Below are 18,297 nucleotides of genomic sequence, written 5' to 3' on the forward strand. Positions count from 1 at the left end.
AAACACACTCGCAGATGATATCTCGGTCCTTGTGAGGACCCTGAAGAGCCGAGCATACCCTTCCGATCATTTACACTGCAGATCCACCCCGAACGCTGGCAACCTGCCGGGCAAAGTCCGGTGCGGAGGAGCCACAACAGATCGCCTCGGACTTGATGCGAATGCGGAGAACTGCGTGCTGTCCTCATAAACCCGCCTCGGCGACAGAATCTCCAAGGTTGGGAATCCAGTACATCGGCAATATTCTCACACCACAATGCAGATTCTCATCACCGGTGCTGCCGGCTTCATCGGCCAGCTGCTCGCTACAGAGCTACTAAACGATCCTACCTACCATGTCACTCTGACCGATGTCGTCCAACCTCCCATCCCCAAGGGCGTTCGCCATCCCGAGAATGCCACGGCAGTCAAGGCCGATCTCCTCAATGCCGCCAAAGATGTGGTCAATTCCTCGTTAGATGCAGTCTACGCCTTCCACGGTATCATGTCCTCTGGTTCAGAGGCCAATTTCGACCTCGGCATGAGTGTCAACATCGACGCGACTCGCAACTTGTTGGAAGCCCTGCGCCATACCTGTCCCGGAGTACGAGTCATCTACTCATCCAGTCAAGCTGTCTACGGTCAGCCATTACCCGAGATCGTGACCGACAGCGTCATCCCAACACCCGAGTCCTCATACGGTGCTGAGAAAGTCGTGTGCGAAACACTGATCAATGAGTACACCCGTCGCAAGTTCATCAACGGCTTCACACTGCGATTTCCTACAATCTCCGTTCGCCCCGGTGCTCCGACAGCTGCCGCTTCATCCTTCCTCTCCGGCATGATTCGCGAGCCACTGGACGGCAAGCAATGCGTCATTCCTATCGAAGACCGGTCCTTCAAGTCCTGGCTCTGCTCGCCCAAGACTCTTGTGCAAAATCTCCTTCTCACACTGCGTCTACCCACTGACTCTGTGCCTCCTCATATTCGTCAGATCAACGTCCCGGGTATCTGTGTGACGGTGCAAGGAATGATGGACGCGCTGGAGAAGGTGGGTGGCAAGGATAAGCTGGACTTGCTGACGGAGAAAGAAGATCCTGCGCTGGTTCCAATTTTGAAGTCTTGGCCTACGCAGTTTGATAACTCTCAGGCCATCTCTCTCGGGTTCAAGCGCGATGAATCTTTCGAGCAAACTGTAAGAGATTATAAAGTCGCATTGGAGCGGTCATGATCTCGGCTATAGAGTTTCGTTATCGGTTATGAGTAATACCAAAGATAATGAACCACAAATTGTATGGATGATCAGCTTCAGAACAAATAAGCAAGTGCGGGAAACTTGCGCATGTGCAGAGACGGATGACGATGTAGCATGGATGACACTCTCGTCCAAATATCGATGCCTATTAGACGGATAGACATTTGGACTAATGCAAGGGAAACAATGGTAAGCATGCACAGGGTGCTGCACACTATACCATAAATTGCATAGTGTAGTTTCCCCTTAAAGAAAGAAGATGCGAAGTCGAGTCGCTAAAACGGTTACCTAAAATCATCGGACGATGCGGTGTCATTTTAAGACTGATGGACCTATTCGATCTAATCTATAAGCGAATAACCGACGCCACAACAACCCCTTGTGGATCCCGTCTCTAGCGGTGGATTGGGCCACTGCCGAAGGCAGTGCATACCTTGATTATGAATATCAGACGATCTGGATGGACGGATGACATCCGACTAAACCTAAACCCACGCGATAATTTGGAATGTACCAGACCCATGTCTCACACGAGAGAGATCAATGCTTCACACCAGAGCAAATTATTTATCAGCATTCGAAGTGCATAGAGCATGAAGGCATAGCGGGCTGTGAAGTTCATAATTTTGCCCCGCTCCCAAGCTTATGGGTATACCTCAGCCGCAGCAGAAGAACGCTATTTGTACCCTTGTCCCCACAATTGTCCGCAAAAGTCCGCACCGCGCCCGCGCCAGGTCCGCGCCTGACTGGAAGAATCCCTGAGAAGGCCGCGGAGATCATTTAACGCCAAACCTCCCTTTGGTTAGGCTTTTTCATTCTATAGGGCAAATTGACTTTATTCAGCTTCGTTCGCCTTCCAGTATTCAGGATAGGGTCTCGATGCATAAATTTATCATCTGACGCCAAGAGTTACCTTATGCTTAATTTAGACTAGCTTGATGCTCAATTTAAACAAACCCGCGAAACGACGTTCATGCGGAACGAATGGAAAAAGAGGGGAACAAAGTTGGCTCTCCGGGCCGTTAACGGCTTCAAATCCCAGCAGTCTGTAAAGACTATCGTAGCCATCGTTTTCTGTTGTAACTTGGAAAGGGGTCTTCTCAAGCTCCATTCTTCAACGTGATCCGGCTCATCCCGACACTCCCGATCTACGGCAGTCTCTGATTTAAGCTATCGTACGCTCCACAATAGTTTTGCATAGCTAAAAAATTGGGCCGGTCGATGGGCCGGTCGAACTGCACCGTTGGTCCGGGTCAAAGTACAGTCAGCTCCGAGCATTTTCCCAAATCGTGGAATGCCTTCTGCCCCAAGCTTGCGCTAATTGAAAAGTGGCGTTTCAGTGGTCACCACTCGAATGGAGCCCGGTTTGAGAGAGCTCGCCAGCTCGCTTAGGACCCTGTTGGAAAAACTTCTGGATGCGTTAATTAGGTAGGATCGGCACTTTCCCGAAGTTTTGCCTGTCGATTTGCTGAACCGTTGGATATCGTGCATTCTGTTATGCGGTGTATATAATCCCGAGGATCCCCACAGGCTGGACAAAATGAAATCCAGGTTTTGGATATCTTCACGTCTGAGTTTGTTGATCAACAGCAGGAGCAAAAAGATTCCAAGTGGGGCATTTTTGACAAGATGCCGAGACAACGACAAAAATCAACGCGAGCCCAAGCGGGCATTCACTTCATCATCGCAGATCCATCCTCTAGTCGAGAACGACCAGATAATCTTCGGATAGTCCGATCGCATGTTGGGAGATGGAGGTGGCAGCAAGCGAAGCAGAACTCACAAAAGGAGAGTCAAAGGAGTAGTGGCACCGACCACTTCCCCGCTGCCGAGTCCCCTCACGACTACCGAAGTTCCCCGGATTCTGAAACGAATGAATTCTCAACTGGTGATATATCTGGAGACGCGTCTCCAGATACAGAATCGTACCCATTCCTGATACCAGAGTCGGCGGTGCCTGACCAGCCATACCTTGGGCATGACCTGCCCGACGAGGATGTCTTCACCTTCTCTAATCAAGAAAGTGAGATAGGCCTACCCGACCCCTGGGATGAGCACAACACAGCGACGGATTTTGACTTTGGCTCGTCTATGTGTCTGAGCGGGATCAGCCCGACCATTTTGGATCCTTTCCAGACCATTGGGGCATCGCCCTTGTCACTAGGCCTCGTTAGTAGCTCTAACAAATACTGTATGTTTCTCAACCTACCTTGATTCCAAAGTTCTGTCGACTAACATGTAGTCATAAGCTTTATCAATATTGTGGCCTGGCCTGATGCCCAAGTCATCCTCGGGGACAACTCATGTCGGCGTGCAAAGATGGTTCGCAACTTCTACTTGCAACGCAGCAGTCCATAGTACCCTGTTATATGGATCGTACTCCCACCGACGAGCACTATGGATGGTGAAGCAACGAGGTCATTTCAGCACTGAGGATGCCAAGCAAATGGCAGCCTGCGAGGCGGATGCTATTGCAAGAATCAACCGAGCCATCAAGATTCCTTCTGAGGCCGTCACGGATTCGTTGATCTTGTGCGTGTTGTGTATGGCCACAAACAAGTTGGAGAATCCGTTATGGGAAGACATCACGGAGTCTCCATTTAAATCTCCATTGCGAAGTTTGCAGTGGCTTGACGTGTACGGCCGCTTGTCTCCACATCCAGTTCACCAAGCTGGCTTGCGGCAGCTGGTGTCGCTCAGAGGTGGTTTAGAGAAAATTGAACTGCCCGGACTCGCCACTGTGATCGCCTAGTAAGTGATGGCCTGCGTCAAACCCCATAATAAAAGACCGCTTGAGTGTGAAATACTGACGGCCGAGTATAGTTCCAGCGTCCTGGGCGCCAGCCGAGCACTTACCCGACCTACCTTCCCGTACATTTCAATTCGTGGAGGCACTCGAATGACCTTGCAGGACGTACTTGGGATTGACGACTTTTTAGAACACCCAAAGTCTGAAATTTCCGAGGGCGAGCATGTCATGCCGGAGATGCAAAGGATTTTCCGAAGCTTGCGGATATACCTTGAACTCATCGAAGCGTACCAAGATGGAATTCAGATGGGCATGGACACACTTTGTGACTACCGAAACGTCATTCAGTGGCACATCATGTCCTTACTGCCTTCTAGTCAGCTTGGGTCAGCCCATGTTAGCTTCTATCCCTTGTATGAGTGCTGTCGTCTGGCTTTGGTTACCTTTGGGATTGGCGTCATATTCCCTCTCCCGCCCCAAAATTCTCCGATGGCGAGCCTCGCTCGGATGCTGCAGATTGAACTTCAAGCATACAGCCAAGTGGTTCAAGACGAATCACTTGAAGTTCAAAAATTGTATGGTTGGTGTCTCATGATGGGTGGGATCGCAGCAAAGTCGTCATCACAGAGGAGCTGGTATGCAGACAAGCTCAAGCTCTATGCCGGATCACGGTGCTTATTGACTTGGCATGAGATGAAGATGGAGTTGGGGGCCGTTTTGTGGCTCAATAGCGCCTGTGACGGGGCGGGGAAGATGATGTGGGATGAAGCGATGAGGGCATGATCTTGTCATTCTGGTTGTCAATTTAGCGAGCTTACATAGAATATGAGAATACTCACCACCCAGCCGGGACTGACAGAGGATAAATGTAAGGATTCTCGATGAATTGTTGAACGGGGGAGTGGAGGGAATTTTTGACATACCGGGGGGCCTTAGGCTTCCTTCGGTAAGTGCCCTCTACCTTCCTAATTGGGAAAGTGTATTCCCCAACCGAGAAGCTCGGACCACTTGAATTTTATAGCCAACAGGTACGAAGTAGATTAAGGTTGAATAATCAATATATCTCGGATGTCTTGGTCATTTTGACATCAAAAATCCTGTAATGGCTCATTGATCGGTTTCGAGGATTTCAATAGCTATTCACACATGACTGTTCTCGCCCAGAATTATTATCAATTGCATCTGGTTACCCGCAAGGCAGACTACGCCTCGTTCACCTAGCAGGCTTCCCCTCCGTCTAGAGTTTGAATATATTCCGCAGCGACCGGCCAAAATGCATAGCTAGATACACTGTAAATTCCTCTCCGTTGGAAGATCCTTGTAAAGGTTTTCTGATCTTCCCCCTATATAGCTTTAAAGTCACCCCTTAGCTTGTCTTCGGAGCATAATCATCAACATCGGTTTGAGGCTTAGTCGGGGAGTAGATCCTGCCGAGCGAATTACAAGCAATGGAGCATGAACAATATGAACCAGCCCTAATTTGTCGAGCGAGCTCGTTCTATGTCAACGTGGACCAGAAAGAATGAATACCGATGAAGTTGATTTAATCGATATCGACAGGACTACTCCAAAATTGCTCCACATTGGAAACGGTTTCTTGAAGTCCCCCGCATGGTTCAAAAAGAAAGTCAGGTCCATCGATGGTCCGAAACCTAAAAATACTCTATCTCCAAACCTGGGATTGATTCAGCGTGCATTCTTAGAATTGTCATGTCAAAAGCTCGCCCAAACCTGTCCATCGATAGCAATCAACCGATTAAACAGCTGATTCCTCATGCCCATGGCTGTTATTTGGTATGATTGCCTGGGATCCTTGCCGACAATGAGCAAGCCATCAACAACCTCCTTTCCACCGATCGCCCAGCCAACAACGAGCTTTCCCTTCCAGCCCATGCCGCCAAGCTTTCTCATTTCCCGGATATCCGTAACTGGTATAGAGAAAAGCACTGATCCCTTCTTGCGATGCCCCACATAGAGATCGCCGTCTTGTGGGATGTCGGTGGTAAAGTAAAGCACCGGCGGTTCCTGTGTCGAGTCAATAACCACAGCCCCGTGGGCACCCTTGTATCGGGCATCGAAATCGACAGGGCCAACTGGTGTTTCCGTACGTCCCTTCGGGCGCAGAACACCGACTCGATTCTTGGCATGGCGAGAACCGACAACTGCTCGCATTCGATCGATCGCTTGCTTGCTTTCCACTCCCGTAGCAGTTGTCCCACGGAAGAAGCCGACAACTCTGGAGGCAAAATTCTTCTTTTGGGGGGTCCCGGGCGACAATTGAGGTCCTTGCAGTTGGTGATTTGGTTGAGCCGACGCCGCTTGGTGAATTTCCTCACTAGTAGCACCTAAAGTAAGCTCCTCGTGACGGAGCGAGGCTGGCCGGGAAGGAGGTTTGGCTCGAGAGGTAGGAGGAGGTGGCAACGGTGATGCATTAGCCTCGCCTAAGCGCAAGAGGGTTAGAGTAAGTTGAGCATTTGTTGGAATTCCTTTCAGAAGCGAACTATGAAGCTGTTAGTGAAGCATCGGATGACCCGGCAGGTAATATGAAGGACTTGCTTCTGCAGTTCGAATATCTTTTGCCAGTGAGGGAAATCCCGCTCGAGGATGGCAAGGCCACGCTTAATTATTGGATCTCCAAAGAAGCCAAGGCCCACACCGAGTCCAGCTAGTTTCGAACAGATGTAGAGGGGAGTACAAGCTGATAGAAGGCATGCTGGAACCAAAACGGCTGCCAATCGCAGGCGAGGTTTAAGTTGCGGGAATGGCGGCGTAGGAGACAGCGCACTGTACTTGTCAATACGAAATCGAGTGCAAAGAAGGGAGAGTCAAGCGCGAGACTTACTTCTCGAATTTCTCGAAGGCATCTGTGACATCAGAAATGATTTGCATCAGCATGTTAGCTCCTTCCATGACAGATTTCTTCATCGGTTGCCGAGTCTTGTCATAATGATCAGATGGCACTTTACCGTGCGCTTTACTCTGCGCATCGGCCGTGTGAGAGACCAAATCTGTGGCATCAGGGACACTATCTTCCAAAGGCGCATCATCCGGCACTCCTTGGTCGTGTTTTCCAACAGCACTGCCCACAGCAACGCCAGCAACACCTGCCACTAGATTACTGGCTTCTTGCTCAGCTGCTTCGCCTTTGAAGTTCTGTGGAGCCCCCGTTATACTATCGTGAGATCCGAGTACTCCAGCTTTAGGCTTTTGGACACCACCCGTGTCTTTGTCGACCAACGCAATAGGTGCTGGTGGAAACATGACTGCCCGGCATGGTGGGTATACAACCAAGGCGACGAGGACAGCGAAGAAAGTGGGAACGAGAAGGCCCAGAAGCCAGGCGATGCAGTATACCTATCACCTCATTTAATCAGTGCTGAGTACTTAGAGAGCGTCTTCCTAAGGTTGACCTACGGCGCAGAAGACAGACGTCCTTCGAGTCTCCTTCCAAGATCGCAACCGCGCAATGTGCTTGACGAAGCTGGTGAGCTTGACGATTACCGTGGTATAAAAGCGTTCGATTGTTGCCCGTAGCTTGTCTGGCGAAAATTCATCGTCATCCGCTCGAGTCAGATCAAGATTTTGAAGCGGTGCTTCGGGAACGGCTTTGACATTATAGACTTGCTACAAACAGGTCAGCATACGCTTTGGATACGATGAATATTCTCGTTGAGCAAAGATACCTTGTCAAACCGTCGAATGAGCATCCATAGATCTTCATTCGATAAGCCGGCAATCAGCGGTTCAGTGTGGTCCGCGAGATTATTCCATCCGACGTCAGTGACGTGGGCTGTTTCGCCAGCTTTTTGAATCAAGCCCTTGTCTTCTTGCTCAAGCTGCGATAGTACATGGCTATCCGTTGGCCCTGCTGGAGTTGGGGGTTTCTCGGCATTATCAACGGCGGTGTTGACCTTGGGATCCGTGGTGGTGACGGAGTTCCAAATAGGGATTTCGTCGTCGTTATTTGACATCGTGTAAAGAGATTTCAATCAAATGAATCTGGACTTGAGTGTGAGGACTAAGGGAATTATAAAAGATACAATCAATCCACGGATTAGGCAGGGGTTTTCAGCCATGGATATGAAGTAGTTCTTGCGGTCCGGGCAACTGGGTTGGCTACGTCATCCTTGCGCAGTCCAGTATCTACGACAGGACATGCTCCACCACACAGGGCACTCTAGTCACAAGGCTGGAGTATTGAACTGCTCATTGGGCTTCATTTCTCCAGAAACCCGACCTTTACAGGTTAATGCTCACTAGTTCGTCACAATATGAGGTGTTCCTCAACCTTAAATAATTGCTTACCCATCTGGAGTCACATGACCGCAATCGTTCCTAAAGGGGAAATAAAGGAAATACACGTCGCGTCCATCAACTAACCTTCGACTCAACACTCACTCATAGCCTGACCGGCGAAAGGGCACCATGAGCGAGGAGTGTGCTAATCCCCTCCTTTTGGGGTGGATCAAAGAATGGCTGGATCAGGCCCGCGAACGCAACAGCAAAGGCGTGACAGTGTAGGCACCCCACGCGTACCTTGCTTGAATACTCCATGCCTAATTTATGTCCAGGTACAAAAAAGCCTATGAGTCGATGAAAGCGTGCCCCCTGGCTTTTGAGCACCCTTCACAAGCACAACAATTGAATGGACTCGGCCCAAAACTGTGTGACCGCCTGACGGAGAAGCTGAAGGCCTACTGCCAAGAGAATGGACTTCCTCTGCCACAAGTCCCTAGTCAAGGTGTGTCGTGGGCACATTCCCTCATCAGGGCTTGTGAACTAACTTCAATTTTCAGGCAAAAAAAGGACATCAGATACAGGTGTTGCTGAACAACCGACGAAGAAGCCACGAAAAGCCAAACCTTATGTACCGACTCTACGGTCTGGACCATATGCGCTGTTGTTGGGCCTGGCTACTCAAGACGAGAACTCAGATCAAGGCATGACAAAATCTCATCTGATAGAGGTGGCACAGCCGTACTGTGACAGTTCGTTTACTGCACCTCCGGATCCATCGAAATTCTACACCGCGTGGAATTCCATGAAGACATTGATCCAAAAGGACCTCGTCACCGAACGCGGTCGCCCACTCAGAAAATATGCGCTTTCTGAGGAAGGCTGGGAAGTGGCCAAGCGTATTCAAAAGACTTTGCCCGGCGCATCTAAGAATATTGCCGCCCCTACAGAGAGCAGTTCTCGAATCCAGCCGACGCAAATGGGCCCTGCAGTTGGGAACAGATCTCCTCCAGGCGACGAAGACGACGGCGACGTTGTAATACAAGCGCAGCCTACCTCTTTTCTTGGGCAAAGCGCTCACACCGACGGCCCTACGGAACCTATCACCCTCCCCCCAGGAAGTTTCACCATTGAATTAGTGCTTGATACTCGAGAGGTACGCAGTAAAGACGACCGAGACTACATCGCCAACGAGCTCATAAAAAAAGGCATCACGCCACAGGTGCGGGCTCTGGAGTTAGGCGACATCATGTGGGTGGCCAAGTGTCGGGACCCTGCATATCTCACGCGTTATGGCGAGGAAGGTAATGAGGTAATGCTGGATTGGATCGTCGAAAGAAAGCGTCTTGACGATCTCATTGGTTCTATCAAAGACGGACGATTCCATGAGCAGAAATTTCGTCTCAAACGATCGGGTATCAAAAATGTCATCTACCTCATCGAAGAATTCTCAGTAACTCACGCCGACGCTGGTCCCGGCAGTGCAGCGAAGTACCAGGAGATGGCTGCTTCGGCTATTGCATCAACGCAAGTGGTTAATGGGTATTTCCTGAAGCAAACTCGTTCTCTCGATGACTCGATCCGATATCTCGCCCGCATGACTCGACTTCTTCGCAAAATGTACGGCGCGCAAGATTCGCCGAATGACGAGCCTCAATCTGGCTCCACATCGAGTCCAACCTCGGTTGCTGTTGTTCCAAGCCGGCGCATCTCCTCGATCAAATCATATCTCAGTCTACTAGATGACCTCCGAGCGAAGGATCTGTCCGTCACGTACGGTGTCACATTCTCCACATTCTCAGCTCTTGCTTCCAAGTCAAACACCTTAACCCTCCGGGACGTCTTCTTGAAGATGCTCATGTGTATGCGTCAGGTGACCGGTGAGAGAGCAATGGCGATTCAGCGACTATGGCCAACGCCACGACACCTCGTCGAAGCATACATGGCGCTGGAGCCTAGCGAGCGAGAAACATTGATGTCAGATAAACTACATTCTGTCGTTGGCCGGAAAACCTTCGGCAAAGTACTGAGCAAGAAGATTGCCGAAGTTTGGGGAGAATCCGGATGATCAGTGTCTTTTATTAACAGAGCTACATAGATAAGACTTGAAATCACAGGATGAAATGAATGAAATTCTATTCAATGGGAATTGGTAAAGGAACGCTCAGGCGACAAACTGTACAAGAGATTTCTAATCATGAATCACGCTCTGATCTCTTCCAAGTCAACAACCTCCTCACACTCTCCATATTAATCCTCAAAGCCAGGCTACTCGAAATAACCGAAATACTACTCAGCGCCATGGCCAATGCAGCCCATACAGGGCTTAACCTCCAGTGTTCATTCACGGTGATCATTTCACCACCAATGTCCTTCTGATGATGACCACTCACAATCGGGTAGAAGACACCAGCAGCGACGGGAACAAGACACAGATTGTAAACCACAGCCCATCCAAAGTTCATCCGGACACGGTTGAACACACGACGACTGAGAATGACAAGTTGTAAAATTGTACTCAGATCTGAATTGAGCAGGATGAAGCTGGCAGAGTTGATAGCGACGTCCGAGCCGGATGCCATTGCAATACTAACATCTGCGGCAGCAAGGGCAGGTGAGTCATTGACTCCGTCTCCGACGAAGGCAACAATGAAACGCCTTTCCGTCTTGTCTTGAGGACCCTGCGCCTCGGAGCTGTGTGCTGTTGCGTGGACGGAGCCGTCTTGGACTTGCCGCACAAAGCTGGCCTTCTCTGCCGGCAACACGTTGGCCATGACGTTCGAACGGGGAATACCCAGCATTTCGGCGACTGCGCGCGCAGTGATCTGGTTGTCACCCGTACACATGAAGACTTCAACGTGCCGTTTGTTGAGTTGAGAGATAACATCAACTGCCTCGGGTCGAATCGTGTCCGATGTCGCAAAGACGATCACCGGGACAAACGGTGATGATTCGGAAGAGTTACGACGCAAGGATAGGATGGCGGTGGATTTGCCGCCCGATTGAAACTTTGAGAGCAGACTGGAGACGAAGTATGTGTCGCTGTTGGCTGGGAGGACACTGTAAAGAAGGCGCTCATTGCCAATTGCAGCTTCATACTGTTCGCTGCTGCCAGAGTTCTCTACTGCCACTGTGAAAACGCCCTTCATTCCCTGACCCGAAATTTCTTGGATATCGGAGGATACAACATTGACCATGGACTGTGATTGGCAGAAAGTAGAGATTGCCTGGGCAATGGGGTGATTGCTACTCTCCTCCAGTTTTCGTGCAAGCGTCCAAGCGACTTTCAGAAGATCATCATCCTTGGTCAGAACCTCGTGCTCTGTGACTTTGAGGCTTCCTCCCTCGGTTAGAGTGCCGGTCTTGTCGAACACGATAGCATCAAGGCGACTGGCTTCCTGGAAGGCTTCACCTCCACCTTTCACAAGGATACCATGCTTTGCCGCAAGGCCACCACCAACGAAGAGGGCAGTAGGTGCAGCTAGTGCTAGGCCACATGGGCAGGCAACGACAAAGACAGCAATAGCAAATTCCAGGCTCCAGAAAGTCCAGCCACCACGAGCAATGTCGAGATAGTCAGTAGGAAGGACACCCGAGTGGCCAAGGGCAAGCCAGATGACAAAGGTAAGAATAGCGATCAAGGTAATGACAGGAACGAAATGGGAAATGAGCAGATCGGCAACCCTTTCCAAGGGAGCGCGTTTGCTTTGGCCCTCGCGAACCACGGCGATGATTCGGTCGAGCATAGATGAACCACCAAGCTCAGTGATGCGAATCTGCACAGGCTGGCCCACGTTGACTGACCCAGTGAAGACTTGATCACCGACAGTTTTCTTGACAGGCCGAGACTCGCCTGTGAGAGAACTCTCGTCAAACTGGTAGGAACCTTCACCAACCACCAGGCCATCGGCCGGCGGAGATGCACCGTGAGGAATGCGAACCATATCGCCGACCTCGAGGAGATCAATGCCAACGCGAGTCACTTGATCTGAGCCAAGTGCACCGGAAGAATCCACACCCATGGCCTGATTCTCTACTAGCAAGGCATCGGAAGGGCGAAGATTGCCAAGGGAGGAAACGGCATCACCAGTCCGGGCCTTACTGTATGCCTCCAAGAAACGACCAGCCAGAATAAACAATGTGAGAAAGACGACAGAGTCAAAGTAGGTGGTACTATGCGCGCTTATTTTAGTTCCAACCACCGCATCAACAATCAGCACGGCCAGAGAAGAGAAGTAAGCAACTGCTGTGCCTGCCGAGATCAAGAGGTTCATGCTGCCAAAGCGATAGAATCTCCGCAAAATGGGAACTCGGCTTCCTGGGCGCCACAAAGCGTGAATCTCCTTTAGCGCGCGTGTGTGGAAAACATCGGTTCCGTAAAACATGACCGGCGTTGACATGATGAACAACGCCCATTCGATGCGAGTGACACTGCCAGACCAAATAGTCTGCTCCAGGTACATCCGGGTCGAGTTTTGAGACGGGACGAGTGACATGAACACGATTCCAATGAGGAAGGTCGGGATTGCGACGGCAAAGACAAATAGTAGGCGGACAAGTAGCCTGCGTCGTTCATGGAGCTGCATCGCTCGGGAGCGATCTTCAATGGTAGGCGGGTGGTATATGCTTGCGTTGAACGCACCATTTGCCTCATTGATGGTCGTGAGAATTGAACGGACCGTCAATGTAGGCGGCGCAGGAGTGTACGTGACCCTGATAATGGGCTGTTTCTCGGTGGGGTCCTCTTCCACGGTGACATTGTGAAGCAGCTCCAAGGATGCCAGGACTTTCTCTGGGCAATGATGACAAAACATGCCATCGACACGGATCGAGATCGTTCTCTTTTGAACGGGTTCAGAGACATCCTCCTCTGCAGAGATGGCATGGACACTGCTAACGGCAGCATCATATCCCATGTCTTCAATCTTCTCCACAATTTGATCCAAGTTATCTCGTCCTTCAAACTCAATCTTTCCACTGTGAGACAGCAGATTAATAGAGACATTGCGGATGAAGGCTAGCTCTTCTAAGCCTCGAGTCACTGTGCCTACGCAGGAGCCACAAGTCATGCCCGTGATGGCAATCTCAGTAACATATGTTGTTGGAACCGTTTGAGGGTTCGAGGACCTTGAAACTGGGTTAACTTCATCAACGAAGGCTTCAAACCCAATGTCCTCGATTTCCCCAACGATGGTGTCAATATTTCCTCGAGGTCCTGTGTATATAAGAGCCGCGCTGTTTGTGAGCAGGTTGACGGTAATCTCCTTAACACAATCAAGCTCTTGAATGGCACCAGTAATACTATTGACACAGGATGCACAAGTCATGCCACTAAGGCTGATCCTCGCGGCGAAATCTTGGCTCGTGTCAGCTGGCGGTGATTGAGGCGTTTCATTGATTTCGGGGGGAATCGATATAGAGAAACCCGTTGAACGTTCCACCCGAGTTTCCGAGGTGGCAGCCGACGACGGCGTGTGAGAAATTGGACTTGTTGGTGTTTGTTCTAATTTTTCAGTGCGTCGAGCGTGTTCATCGTCGTCAGTTTCCTTCCAGGTGGGAACCCGAGGAGACTTTTCATTGAAAGTGTCAATTTCAGTCTGGGTCGAGTTCCGAGACAGTTCAAGAGCTTCTTCTTTCTTGCAAGCATCACAGTTGGCAATATGACGTTTCTCTCGGCTATTATGTAGCCGTTCTTTGATGTTGGACGAGAGGCTAGAATAAGAGGCACGAGGCGTGAAAAGTGCCGAACCACGATGATTCCACAACGTTGTATCAAGCTCGGAAACGATGACTCCCCGGTCATCGTAGGTCGTGGCATGATGAACTTCGAAGGCAGCTTGAATTAGAGCAGCAACCAAGTCTGCTGCTTGTACGGAAGTTCCATGAGATACACGCACTTCGTGTGTCAAGATCGACACATCGATATCTTGGACTGTGGGAATCTCAGAGAGGACCTCGGTGATATAGGCCACACACGAAGCGCAGTGGACGTTGCTGACCCAAAAGAGACTTCTCCTCATGATCGTATTAGAGAGAGAATCCTGTTGGACTTTTGGGGTATGCGGAGGATTGTGAGGAAGTTCTCGCTCGGGAGACATGATCCACAGAAGGTTTGGCTATCGATCGCACAGACTGCGGGTACCAATAATGAAAGACAAGTTGACAATGGTCGCGAACTTGTTTTCAAAGAGAGTGATAATGATAGGTGCCAGGAGGTAATGATATTCCCCAGATGTATTTGAAGACACGTGGAGAGTAGGTTGTTTTTCGAGTATTCCGATGCCACAGGGTAGCGGGCAGGCAGGTATATTAAGGAATTTCCTCTTAAGAAAACAGCAACCGCGACAGCACCAATTGCATCATAAAGGGAGAAAGAGTCATGAAAGTACAAAAGGGATGGTCAGCGGGGAGATTGATAATCAAAAAGCAAAGAAAAATCAAATTAGAATCAAGTAGACAAGACGCGAAAGGCGACGATGAGAGATTTTCGCGGGAGTACGCACAAATGCCGCAAGAAGGCCAACAACATTCCAACTCTATCGAGTGCCATGACCCCCATGCAGGTATGCCCCTCCATATTTCGGGATGAACAGCCACCAGGTATGGAAAACTAGCTTCGGAACCCGATCGTAAAATCAACCACCCTCCATGTGTCTGTCTGCTGCAGTGTGAGCATGACGGGCTCGTGGCAATATGCATGGTGGCCTTGATGCCTAAATAGTTCATTGCCACTTATTTCAGGCGCCAAGGCAACAGTCAGGCAACACTCGATTCATGGAATCAATATGACCCTTTTAGGACTAGTGCCCACTCTTACTTGAGTCAATCCCAGTCATGTGACGTGGTCTTTGGAAACTTCCCTTAGGTAGACTGGAAGAGCCTCGGACCAGCATCAGAGTAGACAGATAAATCATGGTTCAGGATAGCCATCTTTCCATTTTATCCTTCTCTCAAACTCTCAAACCCTGTACATCGCCCTTCATTTCCCCTTGCAAAGGTGGAAATCACTGAATTTACACATTCAACCTCTGCCAGCTGAACGAGTCGAACGTGCGCCCCGCCAGCTGAACCAGCCAGCCACGTGATCCCACCACTGAGCCACGGGTGACGTCCACTCGAAAAAACTTCATTGTCGCCAGCCTCCCCACCTCACACGTTCCCTTGCCCTTATCACTTATCTTTTTCTTTTTCCGGACGCGCATCGACATTCGCGACACGCGACTCAAGGCTTCCTGGCCATTACAGACTAAGGTAGCGCTGCAGCGCTCGGTCGGAAATACCTCAGTCGCTCCCTCATCGTCATATTGATCAGAAACCCCCTCCTCCATCCTAGACCTCACTTCCTAGATTCTCATCTTTACCGCAAGCACGAACCCCGCGACCCCGTCAGTGTCCTTGACCTAAAGATCTACTTGAAAGGCCATTCGACCACCGGAGGAGTTCCAAAGATAATTACAGTTCGTCCTGGTCACTATTACATCTTATCTGCATACGCCTCTCACCCGCGGCCATGTCGGCGTCTCGGTCTGCCAGCATTTCCGTGACCCCTCGTGGTCCGCGGCCTCCTGTTGGACGCCTGGCTAGTTTGAAGCCCCCGACTTCAATCCCAATCAAACGCCCACAACCAATTGGGCGCCCTCAAGCTGCACGCCCTACGACACACCCGAAGACTCAAAGCTGTCCCAACCCTGGGTGTCCTGCCCCGCATATCGTCGAGGATGAAGGCCAAAAAGTGTGCTCCGGGTGTGGTACTGTTATCAGTGAATCAAACATTGTGTCCGAGGTGACATTTGGCGAGACATCATCTGGTGCCGCGGTTGTACAAGGATCTTTCGTCGGATCAGACCAGACCCATGTACGGAGCTTCGGACCAGGTTTTGCGCGGAATGGTGGCATGGAAAGCCGGGAGGTCACTGAACAGACTGGAAATCGATTCATCAATCAACTGGCCCGAACTCTACACATCCCCGAGAGCGCCACGAAAGCTGCTGGTCAGGTTTTCAAGCTCGCTGTTGGCCTTAACTTCATTCAGGGTCGACGCACAAAGAATGTCGCTGGCGTTGCCCTGTACATTGCTTGCCGTCGTCAGGATGGCAACACGGCAATGTTGATCGACTTTGCAGATATTTTGATGGTCAATGTCTTCAAACTTGGTCGCACGTACAAAGCCCTTCTCGACGAACTTCGGCTGGGTGGCAACGTGTTCCTAATGAACCCTATCGATCCGGAAAGCTTGATCTACCGATTCGCCAAGCAACTGGAGTTTGGTCCGGCCACGATGCAAGTGGCCGGCGAGGCTGTTCGTATCATTCAGCGGATGAACCGTGATTGGATGTCAACCGGTCGACGCCCTGCGGGTCTTTGTGGCGCGGCATTGATCCTGGCTGCGCGGATGAACAATTTCCGTCGAACTATCCGCGAGGTTGTCTACGTCGTCAAGGTCACCGAGGTCACCATTAGTCAACGTCTTTACGAGTTCGGTTCGACAGAGAGCGGCGAGCTTACTGTGGACCAATTCCGCTCCGTACAATTGGAGAATTCCCACGATCCACCATCTTTTACTCGGGGCCGAGAAGGGAAAAAGTCCATTCGAGCTACGACCAAACACCCCGAGACCGCAGCAGAAATCGAGGGAGACTACGGAGAAAGCGACGCGGAATCAACTCAGCCACCACGGTTTGATGCCGACGGATTTGCCATTCCAAATCTCCCCATCGATCCCGCTTTGATGGATAATCCTCAACGACGAGGATCTATCACCAAGGCTGTTAATGAGGCCGTTGAGGACGCCGAGAAGGAGAAGGCCGACCTCAAGGACGTCAAAGTCAAGGGCTCTCGACGCCCATCTTATCCCGCACCTTCTGCGGATCAAGTCGCATCGGAGAATGCACTAGAAGAAGAGATTCAGACCATGCTGGCCAAAGGTTCGGACCTAGTTGATAGCATCATGGAGCCGAAACCAGATAGTGCCGTTCCTGACAGCGTTGATATTGATGAGGCCGAGTTTGCGGACGATCCCGAGGTTGCCAATTGCCTGCTCTCGAGCGAAGAAATTGAGCTGAAGGAGCATATTTGGGTCCATGAAAATAAAGAATATCTTCGCACACAACAAGCCAAGGCCCTGAAGCGTGCACTCGCTGAAGCGACCGCCGGTCCCTCCTCATCCAAGCCCCGAAAGCGCCGGAAGGGTCGTCTTGGCGATGTGGCCTACCTTGAAGGCGAGGGCGACGGTGAAGATGGCCGTAGCTCTCGTGCTGCCACCCCCGCAGAGGCCACTCGACGCATGTTGGAGAAGCGTGGATACAGCAAGAAGATTAATTACTCCCTTCTTGACAACTTGTACGACCAGGATGGACCAGGCGATGCAAATGCAAAGGTTGAATCCTTGAGTCGAAGCGACAGTCGCAGTCGCAGCCGGAGCGTTGTCTCACGCCGCAGCGCAAGTGTCCAACCCGAGCCAGCACGATCCCGCCGTACAGCCCGGGCAACCTCACGAGCCCCTTCGGTTGTGACCAGCAAGCCCGTGATATTCTCTAGTCACCAACCAACTCCGCCTCCCTCCGCACCAGCCGTCTCGGCTGTGCTGACACCTCCGGCGACTGCCCCGTCTGGCCCCATGGATGATAAGGATCCTCCAGCCACCGATCTAGATGATATGGATGAGGAGGATGACGATGTTGAGGATGACCACGTTGACGACGCATTCGCAGGAGATTACCACAATGATTACCAGGACGACTACTACGATGCGGGCAGCGACTACGACTATGATTAAGGGTGGTTTTTCAAAAACGAGGCTCTCAACACTGAGCCCTACATCGTGTTTTTTAATAGAAGCGATCTTGCTTTTTGCGCTCTCATAGCTAGAGATGATGCCCTGTACCAACACAACTACCAAGATCCCACTTGGCATAGAAGAATAAAGAAATGATTCAGAAATCAAATATCTCCAAGTGTTACGCATATTCGCGTAAAACACTGGGAACTCCTCGGGTTATCGTAATCGGAACTACGGGCCAATGGAAGGAAAGAGGAAGTGGAGTCCTGACAGAAAAGGCCATTTCCCCGGGTAGCTTAT

The 18,297-nt window shown here is 50.7% G+C and overlaps 6 protein-coding genes across 6 annotated transcripts; 4 read left to right on the plus strand and 2 right to left on the minus strand.

Annotated features, from left to right (window-relative positions):
• Positions 1-256: 256 nt before the first annotated feature.
• N7496_001503 (SDR family oxidoreductase) lies at positions 257-1,210 on the plus strand (the record flags this gene model as incomplete). The annotated part of the gene is made up of 1 exon (XM_056694434.1): positions 257-1,210. The coding sequence occupies one exon, from the start codon at positions 257-259 to the stop codon at positions 1,208-1,210; it is 954 nt and encodes a 317-aa protein (XP_056561163.1).
• A 1,653-nt stretch (positions 1,211-2,863) lies between these two features.
• On the plus strand, positions 2,864-4,766 carry N7496_001504 (uncharacterized protein; the record flags this gene model as incomplete). The annotated part of the gene is made up of 3 exons (XM_056694435.1): positions 2,864-3,425; positions 3,484-3,985; positions 4,058-4,766. 3 exons carry the CDS (start codon positions 2,864-2,866, stop codon positions 4,764-4,766), a joined length of 1,773 nt encoding a protein of 590 aa, XP_056561164.1.
• A 930-nt stretch (positions 4,767-5,696) lies between these two features.
• Positions 5,697-7,954, minus strand: N7496_001505 (DUF3292 domain-containing protein; the record flags this gene model as incomplete). The annotated part of the gene is made up of 5 exons (XM_056694436.1): positions 5,697-6,491; positions 6,515-6,767; positions 6,826-7,337; positions 7,398-7,607; positions 7,628-7,954. The coding sequence occupies 5 exons, from the start codon at positions 7,952-7,954 to the stop codon at positions 5,697-5,699; spliced, it is 2,097 nt and encodes a 698-aa protein (XP_056561165.1).
• Positions 7,955-8,408: 454 nt separating this feature from the next.
• On the plus strand, positions 8,409-10,287 carry N7496_001506 (crossover junction endonuclease MUS81; the record flags this gene model as incomplete). The annotated part of the gene is made up of 3 exons (XM_056694437.1): positions 8,409-8,500; positions 8,555-8,724; positions 8,780-10,287. The coding sequence occupies 3 exons, from the start codon at positions 8,409-8,411 to the stop codon at positions 10,285-10,287; spliced, it is 1,770 nt and encodes a 589-aa protein (XP_056561166.1).
• A 127-nt stretch (positions 10,288-10,414) lies between these two features.
• N7496_001507 (putative copper resistance-associated P-type ATPase) lies at positions 10,415-14,317 on the minus strand (the record flags this gene model as incomplete). The annotated part of the gene is made up of 1 exon (XM_056694438.1): positions 10,415-14,317. One exon carries the CDS (start codon positions 14,315-14,317, stop codon positions 10,415-10,417), a length of 3,903 nt encoding a protein of 1,300 aa, XP_056561167.1.
• A 1,412-nt stretch (positions 14,318-15,729) lies between these two features.
• N7496_001508 (transcription factor TFIIIB subunit BRF1) lies at positions 15,730-17,994 on the plus strand (the record flags this gene model as incomplete). Its single annotated transcript, XM_056694439.1, has 1 exon — positions 15,730-17,994. The coding sequence occupies one exon, from the start codon at positions 15,730-15,732 to the stop codon at positions 17,992-17,994; it is 2,265 nt and encodes a 754-aa protein (XP_056561168.1).
• Between the last annotated feature and the right edge of the window lie 303 nt (positions 17,995-18,297).

The sequence above is a fragment of the Penicillium cataractarum genome (genome assembly GCF_028827025.1).
Source record: "Penicillium cataractarum strain IBT 29864 chromosome Unknown utg000001l, whole genome shotgun sequence".
Lineage (NCBI taxonomy): Eukaryota > Fungi > Ascomycota > Eurotiomycetes > Eurotiales > Aspergillaceae > Penicillium > Penicillium cataractarum.